The sequence below is a fragment of the Lepisma saccharinum genome, chromosome 1 (genome assembly GCF_977018435.1).
Source record: "Lepisma saccharinum chromosome 1, izLepSacc3.1, whole genome shotgun sequence".
In the NCBI taxonomy this organism is placed as follows: domain Eukaryota; kingdom Metazoa; phylum Arthropoda; class Insecta; order Zygentoma; family Lepismatidae; genus Lepisma; species Lepisma saccharinum.
The window spans coordinates 43,706,225-43,725,970 of NC_139229.1; the positions used below are offsets into that span (position 1 = coordinate 43,706,225).

The 19,746-nt window shown below is 37.0% G+C and overlaps 1 protein-coding gene across 3 annotated transcripts in view; it reads right to left on the reverse strand.

Moving 5' to 3' along the window:
* Positions 1-7,427: 7,427 nt before the first annotated feature.
* Positions 7,428-19,746, reverse strand: part of LOC145994849 (endoplasmic reticulum metallopeptidase 1-like) — a 76,759-nt gene continuing 64,440 nt past the window's right edge. For 2 of the 3 annotated variants that reach the window (XM_083131242.1, XM_083131232.1), the window contains 4 exons: positions 18,987-19,192; positions 17,101-17,216; positions 14,434-14,609; positions 7,428-9,282 (listed from right to left, as the gene is read on the reverse strand). In XM_083131242.1, coding sequence (XP_082987368.1) covers positions 9,112-9,282; positions 14,434-14,609; positions 17,101-17,216; positions 18,987-19,192 — 669 coding nt within the window. In that variant the 3' untranslated portion in view covers positions 7,428-9,111. Of the gene's footprint in view, positions 9,283-14,433; positions 14,610-17,100; positions 17,217-18,986; positions 19,193-19,746 lie in introns of those variants that run through there. The other variant, XM_083131251.1, reaches the window with a different exon arrangement.

Below are 19,746 nucleotides of genomic sequence, written 5' to 3' on the forward strand. Positions count from 1 at the left end.
GGAATAGACTTCAGCGTGAATATGGAGATGTATGCAAGGGTGCTAGTAGTGTTAGAAGATGGGTAAAACATTTCAAAGAGGGAAACATGAGCTTCAAGGATCAGCCTCGAAGTGGTCTCCCATGAACTGCCTCCACGGAACACAACGTGGGAAGAGTTGAAGACAGACAGGTCACCGTGGATAAAATTGCAACAATACTCGAGATAGGACACAGTGCAGTGCAGGAAATGATTACAAGGTTAGACTATCGAAAAATTTGTTGATGCTGGGTCCCACGTTTAAAAAAAGTAAAAGGTAAAGTGCTCCCCTGTGCTTAGCACCACGTCATGAAGGCGTATAGGGGGTGTGGGGGTAACACCCCACACTTTCTTGATCTGGTCGTGAGTGGGGATGATGTGATCAGCGTCACGCCCCTGACTGCCTGTACCCCACAGGGTTTTCACCAGGAACCCATGTTATTCGATGCTGGGTGGGTGCCAGGGCTGCTTCCAACGTTAGAAAAGTTCCCAGATTTGAACCGGCCAGGGATCGAACCCGGGACCTTTAGCATGGTAGTCAGATGCGTTACCGACTGAGCCACCGCGATCCCACGTTTACTGATGATAATGCACGCCCACACTCTGCTCAGTTCACCAGGGAGCAAACGGGGGAAAATGGGGTGGGAACTTCTCCCTAACCTCCTGACATTGCACCCTCCGAATATCATCTGTTAGATTTTGTGAAGGAACAATTACAAGGCCAATGCTACCAGATGATGGAGGACATACAGAAAGCAGTGCATCAGTATATGTGAGCAGTTGGAACAGAGTTCTACCATAAGGGTATTTTCAAGCTTCCAGAAAGGTGTGAAAAATGCATGCACAGAAATGAATACTTTGTTCAAAAGAAAAGTCTGTAGATTGTGATGTAGTATGGTTTCCTTTAATAAAACCAAAACTCAGTTCATGAAAAATTGTTTTTCATTACTTTCAGTATGCTCCTCGTATAGGCAAGTACAAATTTAAACCTTCATACCATGAAACATTCTTGGGAAGGTGGAGTGCTTTATTTATACACAACAGTTGATATTTAGGCACTTGCGGTAACAATAAAAACAGGTGACAATATTAGAGAGATATACCTTTTACAAGAAAAATTGTCACGTGGGTTTCTCAATTCATGAAACACAAATCACAGTAACGCAACAGGCTTTAGAAAGTGAAAGGTCAAGTACATCTGTAATACGTTAACAGCATGAAAGACATCAAATGTTACACATACACAAAAGCTGCAACAAAAAATTAGGTAGCACATGCAGTGAGCTTCGTAATTTCACAAAGTGCAAACAGGTGAGAATCACAAGTATTCCTTTGGATTTTACTTTACCTAACTAATGCCTGAATCACACGAGGCTAGATCTCCTGCTGGATTTTCCAGCTGGACTTGGGACTAGTTGTGTGGTACTGGCTCAGCTGCTAGCTTTTGCCTCGCACAATACTTGTTACCGTACTTGTCGGTATACTTTTGTTCCTACAAGACATTGTGCACAGCAGACAAACTAAAAAGATGGAGGAGCGATTTGAAGAACATTGTAGGAGAATAGGTACTTATTAAAGGAAAGAATGAACTAGAAATTGGCTCGAAAGAAAATATGGTAATCAATGCTTGCTGAACAAGCTTTTCAATATTCATTCATACGTGAGATTCGCAGGATTCATTCATAAAAAAAATATATTTTGTTCAACTAAATATGTCAAACTTTTAATACACTTGTAATAATAAGGATTATCGGCTAATCATATTTGTCACACAAATCTCATTGCTTTGCATAAATACCTAAATATTAATGAACATGAACGCACATCTCTATTACTTTTTCTTTTCTCGAAAAGTGGACAAAAACAACAAACACTCAGAAACTACAGACAAAAAACTTTCCTTTGCCAAACTCGCAGATTAACTTCAAATGGGCAAACTGATTAACAGCCAATGCAGCAGGAGAAAGCCAGTTGCAATTAGAACATAGCTTAGTTGTCAAAACCAGTCAAGCAGCCAGCCCGGCGGCCATGATTTCCACCCAGGTAGTCAGTCCAGCACCAATTAGGGCATTCCTACTGGAAATCCAGTTCTGTGTGATTCGGCCTTAATATTATCATACTTTACCAGCTAAGAGAGTTAAAATTAGTGCTGGACCTACAGCAAGTGAACCTAGAATTCATTTTGCCAGCATATAGCACGAAGAAACTATTTTGGAATGATCTACCCAATATATCCTCACTACTTATGTTACATCAAGGTTATCAGTGTGCCCGACCCTGTGGCCAAGTGGTTAGCACATCGCACTGCGACGCCAAGGGTCCCGGGTTCGAATCCTGGTCGGGCTTGGTTGTTTGTGAATGTCCATTCATCAATTTCATCATTTCATCACTCATCCCCATCTTCGCAAATTAGCCAAGAGGCACAAAATGCGAAGTAAAATAAACTAAATCAAATCAAATCAAATCAAATCAAAGGTTATCAGTGAACTAGCATGTCATGGCTGCAACCACCTACTATCGTCTTATGTAACACAGAATTAAGAAATAAATATTTACACCAACAATGACAGCAGCACACCACTGTGGTATGGTCTTGTAGTGTGTTCTGTGTGCCAAGTATTAATATTGTAACCTTATCACCATAAGAACCTTATCAGACATGCTCCTTCACTAAACAGATTTAGAAGCATACTACAGGGTGAGTCTAAAGTCAGGTTACATAGGAAGTTTCCTTTTCCCCTTAATTGTCCTTGAATGGTTGAATGTCCAGTTTCCTGGTGCATGGATCGGTCACTGTGGTCCCGTTCAGTGGCCACCGTGGTCTTCAGACCAATGGATTTTCTCCTTTGGAGTTATTTAAAGGTGCTGTCTACTCAGTTGAGATTCAGAACATCTAGCATCTAAAGAAATGCATTGTACAATGTGCAGATATGATTATGCCGGACGTTCTGCAAATGGTCCTGGAGAACTGGAAACGTCACGTGCACAAATGAAGATATACTATTAATCCCTATGTAACCTGACCTTTGACTCACCCTGTAGTTTCATTAAACACTATTTCACGTTCACAGAACATGAGACCAACTGAAGTTCATCAATAACTTTAATTGAAATCTAAGCCTAATTTCCTTCGCATGACATCAAAAGCACAAATTTCTCACAAGTGCACTTTACCTCACATAATGGGAAAGGCATTATCTAAAGCACTTAATTTTAGAAAAAAAATCCAAATAACAAATTCCTCTTATCTTCCATAAATTTTCTTTAATATATCTATTAGCTCTTTATTGTTCCTTTAAAAGTCTTCTTTAAATCCCTGTTTTTGGTGTTCACTTGTATGGTTCTACTACAAATACGACACAACAACAAGATAAAATTAGCAACAGTAATAACCAACTTAATCTAGCCCCTTTGCAAAGGTGTTTCTTCCATATGTACGCTTTTCTTCTTCCATTCACATACACATAAAAACAGACTAGCAGTGTTTTCCTACATTTAAAATATACCTTGACTAAATATAAGATGATACTCAAAATGTTGAGAGAATATTTCAACTTATAAATTTTGAATGCAAGTGAAATTCTTTAACATAACAAAAAGATGGGGGGGGGGCAACAGAAAACTTCATGTCAAGTGAAGATTGTTTATATAAACAACAGCTTGTTTATAGAAAATTCATATTGAAATTTCCTCACTACGATAAATAATTTTCCACAGAAAGTCATACAGTGATAAATATATTTGCAGGTCCTTACTTACAGTAGTAATTACTGCAGTACAATAGTTAGTAGTATCGTAGTATGGTACTTTTCATGTTAGCAAATATAATCACTATTTTCAACAAATAAAAAGAACATGCTTGTAAATGACCACAAATAGAAACTATGGTTTTAACACAACACAATTTACTAATACTCTCAGCATACTGAGCAATAGTCTTTGTTCATCTTACACTATAGTGTTCACTGTAGTATTTGACAATGCAGAAGTTTAAACAAGAAAATTGTTGTTTGTAAATAAGAATTGCATTAATTAGTAACAGCTACTTTTCTTCATACATCTTACACAAGCACAGTATTATTTACAAATGGTAATAAATCTGTGCAAATAATATTTCCAAAGGCAACATTTCTTTCTTTCCTGGATTACCATAAAAGAAGTAAAAAAGAAAAAATTGCAGTAACAAGAACCGCAGTCACATTTCATCCCTGTCTGTATACTCAACTATTACCACTCAGAAGCATTAAATTATTGTGAACCAACTGTAATTACAATATTTTAGGCCTGCCAAGACCAGAACTTTGCCTAAATAAGAGTGTTCCACGATAAAAACAGAAAATACAACAGAAAATTTAATAAAAATATACAAAAAATGGCAATGGTTGTGCGGATATCCTCTAGTTAATTCCCTTTTTTGCTTTCCGTAAATTTTATTCAACGGAGAAGACACAAGAGACTTAAAACATAAAGTACAGAGTGTCCGAAAAGTCACGCAACCCGGTGTTTACGACCGTATAACGGAATAGCGAAACGGAATGAGAAGAAATGCTTTCTGCCAAGAGAATGCCCTGTATATTGGGAAAATTTAGAGAGACAAACATATGTAAGAACATGTATGTTTTAATAGCAAATAAGCAAAGTGTTGCCAAAGGCGGAAAAAAAATATTTGCAAATCGTGTATATTGATGCACAGAACTCACTGAGGTAAATTATTGCAACATTTCACAATACCAACGAACAGTTTGGATGGCCATCTATTGAATTTGACAGAAAAATAACTTTGACGAAGTTTCAAAAACATTGCAGAAGGGAATAAATGGTCTGTTCCAAAAATCGATGTTTTCACAATATTACGAGGGACACTGGCAACACTGTTGGTGTCACGTGTCACTAACAGACGTGTTTCACCTCAGGCTATCACACTAAGGCACTTTTAACGACAAAGGAGAAAGTTGGTTATTCTCGAACATATGCAATGAATTACATACACCTTGCAACCCTGAAATGTGGTTTCAATTGGATAGGTATGTCAACAGCCAAAATTCCAGGCATTGGTCGACAGAAAACCCACATCAGTTGCATGAACTACCCTTGCACTCTCCGAAAATCAGTGTATGGTGTAGAATATCACGACGTCGTATTGTGGGACCGTTATTCTTTGAGACAACAGTGGATACTGATGTATGGGGATCTCATAATGCAATTCGTTGCTCTCCTGGAAGAAGACGAACGTGATGTTTGGCTACAACAAGATGGAGCAACTTGCCATACATATAATGAATCTCTTCGTATGCTGAGAAAATGTTTTGGTGATCGTCTAATATCCAAGGATTTATGGCCCAGTCACTCGCCCGATTTAACATCTGGAGATTTTATTCTGTGGGGTTACTTAAAGGGGAAAGTATACCAAACGGGACCCAGAACATTGGAGGAGCTGAAACGAAACATTACACAGGAAATTAATAATATCGGTGCTGCAACCCTCAAGAAGGTATCTGAGAACATGATCAAGCGAACCAACTTATGTATCCAAGAAAATGGTGGACACTTCAAACATTTGCTTTAATTTGTAGTGATACCCACATTTCAGAGTTGCAAGGTGTATGTAATTTATTGCATATGTTCGAGAATAACCAACTTTCTCCTTTGTCGTTAAAAGTGCCTTAGTGTGATAGCCTGAGGTGAAACACGTCTGTTAGTGACACGTGACACCAACAGTGTTGCCAGTGTCCCTCGTAATATTGTGAAAACATCGATTTTTGGAACAGACCATTTATTCCCTTCTGCAATGTTTTTGAAACTTCGTCAAAGTTATTTTTCTGTCAAATTCAATAGATGGCCATCCAAACTGTTCGTTGGTATTGTGAAATGTTGCAATAATTTACCTCAGTGAGTTCTGTGCATCAATATACACGATTTGCAAATATTTTTTTTCCGCCTTTGGCAACACTTTGCTTATTTGCTATTAAAACATACATGTTCTTACATATGTTTGTCTCTCTAAATTTTCCCAATATACAGGGCATTCTCTTGGCAGAAAGCGTTTCTTCTCATTCCGTTTCGCTATTCCGTTATACGGTCGTAAACACCGGGTTGCGTGACTTTTCGGACACTCTGTATTACATGCTTTTAATTTGATATATATTAAATGCCACTGGCATGTTTCCAGTGGTTCGAAAATAAAGCTTATATTTTGAATGTGCTCTGCCCCTTAGAAACCCCACAAACCGCCACTGATCAACACACCATTAACAGCTAAGGATGCGAAACTTCTATTGATGTGCTTACTTTACCTGGAAGTCGAAACACTTTACTAAGCACATTAAATTTTGTTCCGTTATTAAAGATGGGCATCTACAAAACACTGAGTAACGCATCTGTGAAACACAAGGGGCAAAATTACTGATTTTATTTGTAATTTTTTTTACAGTGCATTACATGTGTGTACAGAATATTTCGGTGACAATCACACAAACTGTGATTATGAATGGGTGTGCATGGTTTATATTTTTATTTTAACTTATACAAGCTACTTGCTCAATTTTCCAAGTGATTTCATTCTGACACCAATATGATCTTTGCAAAATACTGAAGGACACTCTTCAACTTTGGTGTGCAAAGGTAAGGTGTCCTATTCAGTGAAATGGTAAAAAGTAATAAATGTCTCAACAGTTCCTTTTTGCTTCCAAATGCTGCCATATGTGTAGAGATTGATTTTAGTGTAACCGAACAAATGATGTTTGATTCATTAATGGCTATGAATATTATACTGTGTGAATCTTCGAATTACTCCGTATGTTATCAGAGCCATCTTACATCATCATTGCAGTACCCGATGATATGGATGGTTTGCGAAAAATGCCAGACAATGTGCTGGGATATACGAGCTCTGGCTACCAAAAAAAAAAAAAATAAAATAAAAAAAAAATAGAAGTGTACGTGCAGCAGTGGGGAGTGTATGCATGGGAAGCAATCTTGAAGCTTCAAAAAGCTGATGACAGAACCCCAGTTCACTGTCACTCGTAGTTAGTATGTGAGCAGTGCTTGAAGGTGGAGGTCCACAATCGTGTTGCGTAAAATGGAAAATATGAAACTAGAGCAGCGCATTAACTTCAAATTCCTGGTGAAATTGAAGAAATCACCAAGTGAGTGTCCACAGACTCTTTATCGATGTCTCTATGTCTCATATCATTCGAATGCTGACCCCGCAATCATTCCGAACGTCATTAATTTTTCCCACATTTTCATTTGTTGTTGCTGTGACAGGGTCTTCAATGTTCTCGCATTCCGTGGTGAAGCATTTGTGCAATTCAAACACATGCACATGTGCCATCGCATTATCGTCATATGCCCACCTCGAGTTTCATATTTTATGGTAACATGATTGTGGACCTCCACTTTGATTGATTTGTTGTATTTTACTTCGCGGTTTGTGCCTCTTGGCTAATTTGCGAAGATGGGGATAAATGATGAAATTGATGAATGGACATTTTACAAACAACCATGCCCGAGCGGGATTTGAACCCAGGACCCCTGGCGTCGCAGCGTGATGTGCTAACCACTCAGCCACGGGAACCTCCACTTTGAAGCACTGCTCACAGACTAACTTACGAGTGACAGTGACACAGGATTCTGTTGTCAGATTCTTGAAGGTTCAAGGTTTATTTCCCGCACCTGCTGCATGTATACTCCCGACAAGGTCACCCGTCTATTTTTTTTATCCAGGCCTCGTATTCTTGGCATAGCATTGAAATGTCCAGAAGAAAGAAGACATCACAACATATACAGATAAGAGTAGCAAACAATCTGCTAAGACAAAGTTGAAGGAACAAATAGTTTTAATAATTTTTAAAATAGCTTTTTCCTTCAACTCCGTATGTTTATCACCGAATTTCTAAGTACAGAATACATGAATCACTGCCTGTGTGGAACCAATACCGTTTGTAGACAATACAGAGTGCAATAATGGATGAAAAACACATCAAAAATAATATTCACATTCCAATTTTACTATATTTCAATAAGCCATGGCAGAAAGAGAAAATGTCTTGGAAAATAAGGAAATATAGTGGAAATTTGATTTTACATTTTTTTCAGGGGACCAAGCTGAAAAAACTTAAGTGAAGAAAAATGTAAAATCTAGGAAAATTTTATAACATTTTGCTATGTTGAGACCCTAACAAACAACATCACAATGATAAAAAATTGTGGGGAAAAATCTCATTTCTTTCTATGAAAATAAAATAACATAAACATTTATCAATAGTGTATAAAGACTACTTCAAAACTATTTAGTTGCGAACGTTATCATCAACTTATAAAAATAAAAAGGTACAATATTATGGTATGGTGTGCAAAAATCCATATGAAAACTAAACCTCGCACATCATCATGAGCAAATGCCATAATAAAGAACACAAACTCTTGCATTATCAATATCGCAAATTGTATATGTGTGCTAATGTATCAAATATTTACACCTATTTTCAAGTAAATGAAAAAAAAATTAACTTGTAAAAAAAATATCACCACCATATTTTAACAATACATGCATTTCTCTTTTTAAAAAATTACAAAATTGACTGTATGAACAACTTGCACAGTGCTTAAAAATGTGCATATAAATTCACTTAGCATTAATTATAATTTTCTGCATAATACTACATAAAATCACTACAATGAAGCTCATTGCATTTCACATTGTATTACATTTTATGCTTGGCAAGAATAACATAAAAGGCAGCACTAAATATCACTTGAAATTGCTGGAAGGGAACTATTTTTACAACATTTGTAACAACATATTTAAATATAAACATAAAATATCAACAAAACTGACAATAAGAAAGAAAGGTGGGCAGTTTAGCACCTGAGTCTGTATCAGACAACAATTAATGATTTATGTCAGGCAATAAATTATATTATGCAATAATTCTTCTTAGCAAAACCTAAATATATACTTGTCTTCTTTTTATGTATATAAATATGTGTGTGAATACGCACACAGCTTGCAAAAGATCACTCCAACACTCACTCAGATGCATATGGAAAAAATTCTAACAATTAATACTACAATATATGTAAGAACTCTGCGTCAAAAGATCCACGACTTGTAGGTTGCTGTCCAACCTGTGGTTACAGTCCAAGGTGGGTATTTTTTCAGAAACTCAACAAATTTTTCAGACTTCTGTTGTTTTCCATGCAAAAAATGACTTGTAACTGCTATATGTAACTTCCTCTTTAACTGCATCAGATCACTAGGAATCTGAAAACAAGACACTTCATTACTAATGAACAAAGAGACAAAAGTATGACATATATACACAGTCGAGTCACATTATTATAACCAGCTCTTACATTTGACGTTGGCAGCGAGTAGGCTATAGCTGGTGTGGTGGGTATATAAGGTGTGAAAAAGGCCATCTGCACACATATCACTTGTTGCTATCATGGGTAAAAGGGATGATTTATCAGAGTTGCAAAAAGGGATGAATATCGGCTTTTGAGCCAAGGGTGGTAGTATTTCTGAAACAGCGCAGTTTGTGAACAGTTTGTGTGTTGCTGTTATGAAAGCGTATCGTGAACGGACAAATGGCACCATTGCGAATAACTGACGTGGAAACTGCTGAGCACCACGTGACATTGATGTGAGAGATGAAGGTCTGCTACGAAGGTGCACGAGGTCAAACCAATAGGCTGCAGTGGAGCAGCTCACAGTCAAAATGAACCAGGGGGCTGTCTCTAAAACGACAGTTTAGCATGGGTCTCTAAAGAAAATGGATGGTTACTGCACCTATATAGAACTTGCTAAGAGGTGTCGTCAGTGGAATTTAGAACTAACCCTAAGAAATGCTCTTTCCTTACTTATTCCCTAAAAAAGAACAAAGTGGTGTCTACTTATAATATTGAAAACAATCCAATCCAAAAGGTTTCCACCCAAAAGGACCTAGGTATTATCATGGATGAAAAACTCACTTTTAATTATAATATTATAGCTACCACTAAAAAAGCCATGCGCCTTCTCGGTCTTCTATACAGATTTAGCAAAATTCAAAACCCATCATCTCTTGCTTCATTCTTTAAATCTTTCATCTCGCCCATCCTTGAATACTGTTCCCCAATTTGGGCAATGGCCTAAAAAAACCAATCTCACCAGAATAGATTCTGTTCTCAGTTTCTTTCTTGCAATTGTTCGCCATAGAATACCTTCCTTTCGACATGTATCCAAATCAGACACCATGGCTGCTCTGAATATTCACACTCCATCCTTTCGTCGTGATCTAGCTGACATGAAATTTTTATACAAGATAATAAATGGCAAAATCAGAACAGATCTCCTAAGCAGTGAATTCACACTTAGGGTACCCCAAAAGCAAACGCGCAACCTGCAACTCTTCTTCAACCCAACCACTAGGCTATCCCTTCTACAACGCTCCTTGTTTTACAGGCTCCTAGAAATCTACAACAAACTTCCCCTGAATGTAGATATTTTCCTTCCAGAACGTAATTTTTGTATATTACTGACCAAGAATATGTAAATCTATCCCATCTTGTTATTGTTTTTATCTTTTGTTATTTTTTTGTTTCTACTTTATGTTGTTTCAGTGTAAAATGGCCAAATAAGACTGTATCTGAAACTCTGAGTAAATAAATAAATCTTCATAATGTGAAGAAAAAATAATTTCATTTCATATGAAGTTGCAAAACCTATATGAAATAAATAATTATGATTATTCATAATTTTAACAATTCTCTGTATCATTGTAGCAAACTAATCATGTAAAACATTAAATTCACTACTCGCCTGAAAAACTGACCAAATTCAATTATTTATACTACAGGGTGTCCCACGAACGGCGCAACTGGGAATTAAGAGTGGCTTTACTTTGTAACCGAAACCTGTACATACATAAGTCATACACCAAATGTTAGCCCTGTCCAAGTAGATATTTTTAAACATAGGAACAACAAACGGGGTGCAGTGTTGTTCATGCAGTGTTGCCAAATGTAAGTGAAAGTGTAAATTTATTTTTCCACAAAGCATGGAAAATTGCATGTCAAACATTTGTACGGAAATTTGGACGTCAATTTCCACCTTGGGTAGGTGGACTATTTCGCCATCTATAGTTCAGAGAAGAAAACCGATCGTTTTTACGCGTATAGCCAATCCTGAAATGCCTCGTAAAGGCGTACCGGTCCAAATGGGTGTTTTAAAAAAATTATGAGGTACAGTGGCAACACTGTTGATGTTTGAAGGCAACAAAAGGTGTGTTTAGTGATGGTCTATGACATGGAAATACTGGAAACAGGAAAAAAAGAAAATGAAAATTATGGTGAAAAAAGTGTTACTTACCTACTCCTGGCAACCATGCAATGCGATAAGAGCGCCCACCGAACGAGAACAAAAGAATCAGTTAGTTGTGTACTCAGAACTGTTTCAGCCGTGCATTTCGCATTGTTCGTAGGGGAAGATTAGAATTGTTCTGTGAAATGAAGTACTCTTTGGAAGAGAGGGTGTTCATTGTGGAACATTTTTTTTTGTTCAAAATCGTATGCTAGTGTAAAAACTGTGTTTCGCGAGAAATATCCGAATAACAGTGTTCCAGAAAATTCGACGATATATCGACTTGTTTCCAGATTTCATGAAACAGGATCAGTTAATGACAAACCCTACCACAGACAACCACCAGTTTTGACACAAGGTGTGCTGCAGGATGTGGAGCAGAGAATATCACAATCTCCCAGGAAATCTGTTCGTAAAGTTGCTGCACAGTCAGGTGTATCAAAAACAACAACTCACCGAGCGTTAAAACAATTGCACCTACGTGCATATAAGGTACAGGCTGTGCAAGAACTGAAGGAAGCAGACAAAGGTGCACGTGTAAGATACTGCCAGTGGTTTAGAAATTTTATTAGAGACAATGGTGTGAATATTTTGGATAAGGTTTTTTTCACGGATGAAGCATGGTTCCACTTAAATGGATATGTCAACAGTCAAAATTCTCGACACTGGTCAAGTAACAATCCCCATTTGTTACATGAACAATCACTTCATCCACAAAAGATCGGTGTGTGGTGCATGATTTCGCGGAGAAAAATAATCGGTCCATTCTTTTTCAACACAACAGTTGACAGAATAGTTTATCGTGACCTTATCACACAGTTTATTTCTCTGTTGGAACGTGATGAACGTGATTGTTGGTTTCAACAAGACTCCGCAACATTTCACACGTCTAATGAAACTTTAGACATGTTGGCAGAGTTTTTTGGCGATCACATTATAAGCAAAAACTTATGGCCCAGTCGCTCCCCGGATCTGACATCTCCAGATTTTTTTCTGTGGGGTTATTTGAAACAAACAGTTTACATTAATAACCCAAGAACACTTGATGATCTAAAAATAAACATTTGCACAGCTATTAACAATATAAACCAATCAACCTTGCATAAAGTTGCTTCCAACATGATAAAACGTGTTGATGAATGCCTCAGGGAAAATGGTTGTCATTTTCAACATCTTTTGTAAAGCTACACTGCCTGTTACGCGCATTGCATGGTTGCCAGGAGTAGGTAAGTAACACTTTTTTCACCATAATTTTCATTTTCTTTTTTTCCTGTTTCCAGTATTTCCATGTCATAGACCATCACTAAACACACCTTTTGTTGCCTTCAAACATCAACAATGTTGCTACTGTACCTCATAATTTTTTTAAAACACCCATTTGGACCAGTACGCCTTTACAAGGCATTTCAGGATTGGCTATAAGCGAAAACGATCGGTTTTCTTCTCTGAACTATAGATGGCGAAATAGTCCACCTACCCAAGGTGGAAATTGACGTCCAAATTTCCGTACAAATGTTTGACATGCAATTTTCCATGCTTTGTGGAAAAATAAATTTACACTTTCACTTACATTTGGCAACACTGCATGAACAACACTGCACCCCGTTTGTTGTTCCTATGTTTAAAAATATCTACATGGACAGGGATAACATTTGGTGTATGACTTATGTATGTACAGGTTTCGGTTACAAAGTAACGCCGCTCGTAATTCTCAGTTGCGCCGTTCGTGGGACACCCTGTATTTAATTTAAGCCCTCACTTCTAACTTTGGGCATTTTCAAACTGTATATCAAATTGATTTTAAAATATGTGTTGAAATATAATGAAGTAATAATTATGTAAAATCACTTAAATCAAATTTTGTTACTTTTGAACTGTACACAATACACGGACTGTAAACAGGCATGAGGTGGGTATCAAACAGGGTGGCACAACCAGGTTGGAGGCTACCAGGTTAACAGCCATAGTGTCAAATCATCTTATAAAATATGATAAAAATTACGATGACAAAAGTCATTAGTAATACGAGGGTAAGTCAAAAAGTAAATGCACTTTTTATCTTTTCGTCTCTATGTTGGCTGTCCAGCTTTCTGCGCTCGCAAGCCGATAGATTGCAGCATTGTCTTCACTTGTGGCAGGTTACAGTGTCATCACCTCAGTTCGCTCTGCACTGTTGCGAAGTAAACATGGCTGCACCACTGTCCGTGTGCACCACAGATGAACAGCGTTCTGTAATCCATTTTTTGTGGTCTGAAGGTGTACCAGGAGCTGAAATCCATAGAAGACTTTCAGCACAATACAGTGACAATGTCTTACCGCAGCGAAGTGTTTACCAGTGGATTGTAAAGTTCAAAAGCGATCGAACAAGCGTGAAGGACGAGGAAAGAGCAGGACGTCCAGCCACATCCAGTACTGATGACAACATTGAGCAAGTTCGTGTACTGATTCTGAATAACCGACGAGTGACTATTGATGAAGTGGCAAACCATATGTACATTAGTCATGGTTCTGCATATGAAATTATCCATAACGACAAGGTCAATTGTCGGAAGCCCTTCTTTTGTTGCATGACAACGTGCGTCCCCATACTGTCGTCCACACTGCTCAAACTCTTCAGAATCTGGGCTTCGAGGTGTTGGAGCATCCTGCATACAGTCCTGATCTTGCCCCGTTGGATTACCATCTATTTGGTCCACTTAAAGATGCTTTAAGAGGCAGTCGATTCGACACAGATCAACAGGTGAAGGAAGTGGTGCATACGTGGCTTGCTGCTCAACCAAAAACCTTTCTTTCTCAGGGTATCGGAAAGCTTGTGGAACGTTGGACCAAGTGTATTGAAGTGCAGGGTGACTATGTTAAAAATTATGTCATTGTAAGTTTTCTATTGTTGCTGTGAAAAATAATTTTAAAAAAATGAGTGCATTCACTTTTTGACTTACCCTCGTACTTTAAATACAATATTTATTTGCTTAAAAATGAACATTCACGTAAGAATTTAACTTCTTTGTATAACTTTTACATTTATAATTTATATACTTAATATACGTAACTATTCACTTTTCCCCTCCTTACCTTTAGATCAACCCAGAATGACCAAGAGCCTCCCCCTTGTGCATCTGAGTAGTAAATGAAATATGTTTCCTGGCCATTCCACTTTGGACCAGGCAGAAGATTCTCTCTGCCTAAGCTCCAACCCAATAACTGTGCCTCTTTTGCAGGTGAAAGTATCACTCCCATGTGGTCAGGTCCTGTGCAAAAAGATAATTATTTTTAAAAAATTCTACTGTTAGTGATTTCACCATAGGATATTAATCTTTAATATGAACATCACATTACTAGTACACGGTGTTTCACTGATTTTCGAAAAATCAAACTATTGGCCATAATGTAATGAAATTTGCTACGGACATACCTTGGTGTATGAGAAGCATGATGACATCATTGGAGATGGCCCCAAAGTCTCTCCAGTTCTTGCGTGGGCATGCGCATGCTTCTGGGCGATTCTGTCATTAAATGCCAATCGTACGGATGTGTGCTTTCAGTCTGAGTTCTTGGCCCTGCTGTTGTGATGCACCTGATAGTGGTTAGTCTTTGTTCGGGTTCGGTTGAAAGTTCCTCCTAGCAATCAGTGGTTCATGATGACAGTACAGTAACAAAGTCACTACGAGTCAGTACTAAGTGGAACAGCGTGTGCTTATCATTCGCATGTACTGGAAAACAGTCCATAAAGACATGCCAGCAGCAATTTACTGTACAGTCTGGGGTCCGGAAACTGGCTGTAAAGTCTTCCATTCAATGTTAGCGAAGAAACTGGAAGCAACGGGAACACTGTTGGACCACCGGGGCTCCATTTATCTGATTTAATGTGATAGTGCAAGCTACAGATTTTCTCAGGGCATTCTTTGTACATATGACGTTACTTTATTATGTTGCACTGTCATCATGTGAATAACAAAATGATTGAAATTCTGTAATGTTTTTTTATGTATTATATTCTCTTATTAGAAATACTTACAGCATACAGTATCTCTATTCACCAAGTCAGATTTTTGTCCCCATTTTCAGAATTCTGTCGCACTGTGCAATGGCATAAAAAATTGAATTTGTATGGAAAAATACAAGAATTCATGGAAAATTCATGAATGTGTGAAAATTGCAGGTATAAAAAAATCCCCCCAAAAATTCTGTCAAAGCTTCCTTTTTTCCTCTTTTCTAACTGTCCTTGTCGAACTGGAGGGAGGGTATTTCAATATCTTATGGAACACTGAACCACTCTTACGAGAGTTGAAAGCATAAAAGGTTCTACGTAAAGATTTTCAGGAAAATTAGGACTCGAACCTGGGTCTCTACACTGGGAGGAACCAGGCAACATCGGTCTACTTTGTTTCAAAGGCAACAGATCCCATTGTGGTAGCACTGGCAGAGACGATTCCATGCAGGTAAAATAGCGATAGCGAAAAATCAGGCGAGGGCAGGCCGGCTTGCTAACTCATTGGTTAGAGCAATGGCATGGTATGCCAGAGACCCGGGTTCGAGTCCTGGTCGAGCCTGTATTTTTTGCTGAAAATTTCTACGTAGTACATCTGTGTGTGCCTAATCTACCATAAAAGGTTCTGTTTGTAGGTACTGTGAGGGGGTATCTCCTATTTTTAGACAAGTGCTTGTGTTTGTGCAGAGGTTTGATGAGGGAGAATGGTGCCCATCTGAGTAACATTATTCATGAAATGCTTTTGTATGTACTTTCCAGTCATGTAAGTGTTTTCATTGTTATTCTAAAGTTGAATATAGATTTGGCATATCTAAATGGTCTCAATATTTCTGCCGTACCCTGTATGAATCAACTTGCTTTAAAATATTCAAGAATTACATAAGAATATTAAAATAGCTGGTATGTATACACAAAATCAATCTCTCCCTCAATGATGGTGAAAAATGAATGAAAACTTTAAAGTTTGCATACCTTCCAGGATAATTAGACTCCACGAAAGTGTCGTGTGGAATTTTTTGGACTTTGCAAAAGACAAATATGATGAAAAAGTATCGACAAGTATCAGTAAATAAATTCTAACAGATACTTTCCAATACTGATACCATTATTGATAAAACATTAAAATACTGACCAAGACAAAATTTATAGTATAAAAAATATAAACAATTAAAACTTAACGTTTTCACCCTCTAACAGGGTCTTCATTTGAGGTCTTCAAGTTTCGTCTGAAGAAGACCCTGTTAGAGGGTGGAAACGTTACATTTTTAGTGTTTATATTTTTTATACTATAAATTTTGCCTTGGGCAGTATTTTAATGTTTTATTAACATGAAGACAAGGCTTAACTGTGTCACTATTATTGGCTGACACTGATACATTAATATCGGTATTGGTTCAGTCTTAATAAATATCTTACAACTTAGTGCCAGTTTTTCATAATCTTTAGGGATATAAACATATAATCTCCATTTGGAACTTCTTAAAACAATACCGGTAAATGCCTTCATATGCAGCTTCTTTTGCATTGCCAAAGCTTGGTTCATCTGTAACATGCATTCATTAAGAAGGTGAATGAATCAATTGGAATTTTATATAGGATTGGATGAATTTTTCAGTACTTTATAGGTATTGGTCAACATTTCTTATCGACCCATCCCAATTTAAATATATATATGATTTTACGAAATGTAAATATTAGGCATTTCTAATATGCACGCACATTACAGATGAATAGATTAAATTATAATATACCTGATATTGTGAACATCATTCTAATTACATTGTTTGAAACTGGATTCAGTGAGACTAATTTTAAGTTAGAAGACTCCTTTATTTCTATAGGTGGTCCTGGTATCCAATGAGTTTTCCTGAAATATAAATACATACATTTACTAAAAAATACTTAATTTCAAGGTTGTGAATATATTGAACTTCTGGATTAAATTATTTACAGTGTATATTTGCAGAGGCTGAAATACCACAATAGTACACATTTACAGAATAATTTATTTATGCTTAGGGGCATGCATATTTCGTTTTTGACAAAAAAAAAAAAAACGAAATGTCAAAAAACACACTGTAGTGTTAATTTTTCATGTTTTTGAAAGGTGTGTGATGCATTTTGCTACCATGTTTTGTCACGAAATAATGAGAAATGAACTGCAAAATGCGAAATAAACTCTTGAACACGAAATTTAGGGTTTATTTACCAATGACACACCTTCTGAGGTCTGAATTATCCTGCGAGTTATGCAATTCACAGAAAAATATATTAAATCTGCTGTTAATATTGGGGAAGCAAAAATGGACTCCTTTACACAGAAATAAACTTAATACTCTGATAACTACATAAATGTGCTATTAGAAGTGAAATGTTAATTTTGTGTAATAAGTGTGGTTTTTAAATCAAATGTAGGATTATATTCACAATTTTAAAACCAAAATGTCTTTTCATATATCACTTTTCGTTCAATTTTTCACAGCTATAACACCGAAATTTTATTTTATTTACCGCTTTTGAACCAGAAATTGATTCCATTTTTGTACAGAAATTTTGCTTTCTTATTTACCAAAATTATGTGCCTCTATTCTCCTTCTTTTTGAATGTTCTATTGGTATAATATTTATTATTTGCCTTGTTTTCCATTCATTTTTTTTCTTATGTATGTTCAATATTTACCTGGACAATAGCAATCTTTTGGCTGGTGCTTCCCTAATCCATTTTCTCCTGAATTTGTTAAAGTGTTAGACAAACTTTCTTCCAGCCATGGACACAGGCTGGTTTAAGGGTCACTTGATACATTAATCCCTTGAGAAAATTTGCTATTCTTTGCAGCGGTGGCACCAGACTTTCTGGTGTGGGTCACACCTGCTACAAGATCATCAAGATACAACACTTGAAAGTAACTGGTCATGTGAGCAATAAAAATCCATAAAGTAAGAAACTTACAATGCCACTATCACATGGCAACATTTGTTTCTAAAGTCTATTTAATGTAAAGAAAGAAATCACTTGGGATACAGACAGTCTTTCCTTAAACAGTAAGAGCAAGCAAAAATACACTTCAAAAAGCATGGAGTTCATTGGTTTAGTTTCAAGATTTATCACACAGAAGGTGCGATATTGCTAACCTGGAGCAATTTCAATCAAACTTGGTACACGTATCACTTACAATCTGGAAAGACATACTGTAGGGGTAAGACACCCCTGGCACCCCTATGGGTGGGGGTGGGAAGGGGTGACATGTAAAAATAATCAAAAACTACCAATATTAATGTGGAATACATAGTTTTTGGGGTTGCTAAGATGAATAGTGACACTCCCAATGCCGTTCAACTCCAAGACACCTCTGGTACCCCTAGGGGTTGGAGGTTGGGGGGGAAGGGGGTGACATGTAAAACGACCGATATTAGTGTGGAATCCATAGTTTACGGAGTTGCTAAGATGAATAGTGACACTCCCAATGCCGTTCAACTCCAAGTTCATTTTGCACTATAGTTAGAATTCATTATTTTCCTATCTAATAGAAGATTGGGATAAATGAATACCCGGGCAATGCAAGGTAATCAGCAAGTGAGTAATAAAAGTGAAAATCATAAATACAAATTACAACAAACAAAAATTATTGCTTACTTACCATATCAGCGATGTAACAGGCATTAAATATGGCATGCCGCAATAAAGTTCGTTCGCACAATCCTGACTGACATCCTTTGCTCGAGCAATTTCAGGTACATGTTGAGATGCTGCATGTGGGCTGTTATAGTCCATATCCACCAGCCAGTAACCAGTTTCATGGCGACGGACTCCACCTGATTCATTATAGAATGCCCTGTCCGCATGCTGCAAATCAAAATTTAAACCATACACATCAAAATTGCAGTTTAATGAACAAACTTATGAAAGAAAATGTAAAAATCTCCAGTGAGCAAACTCATTACTCTACTATCTTGCCTTCATTTGTGGCCATTACAAAATCTTATACTGTATTTCTTCAAATCTTAGGAACAGCATTTTTTCAGGTTGGATTCAATGGCATCTTGGATTCGAGTACATATGTACAAATATACCATGGGAGCATTCCATTGTCACGCATGGGACACCCAGACTACGTTTTTAACATTACAGTAATTATTTTACTGATAGTTGAGCAACATTTTATCTTACAGTTTTTGTGCAACTAAACTCTGTTCATGAAACATAACTACTCTTAAAATACTATAAAATATATAAAATAATGCCTACATTCTAACTTAATTATGCATAATACTTTTTTATCCAAAAGACAAGTCTAGATTGTTGACTCACAAGTTAGAATAAAATTTCAGCATTTCATTTCATTTCAAAAATTGAGATTCAGAGGCACTTGTCATGGAATGTCCACATGGTATTAGTGT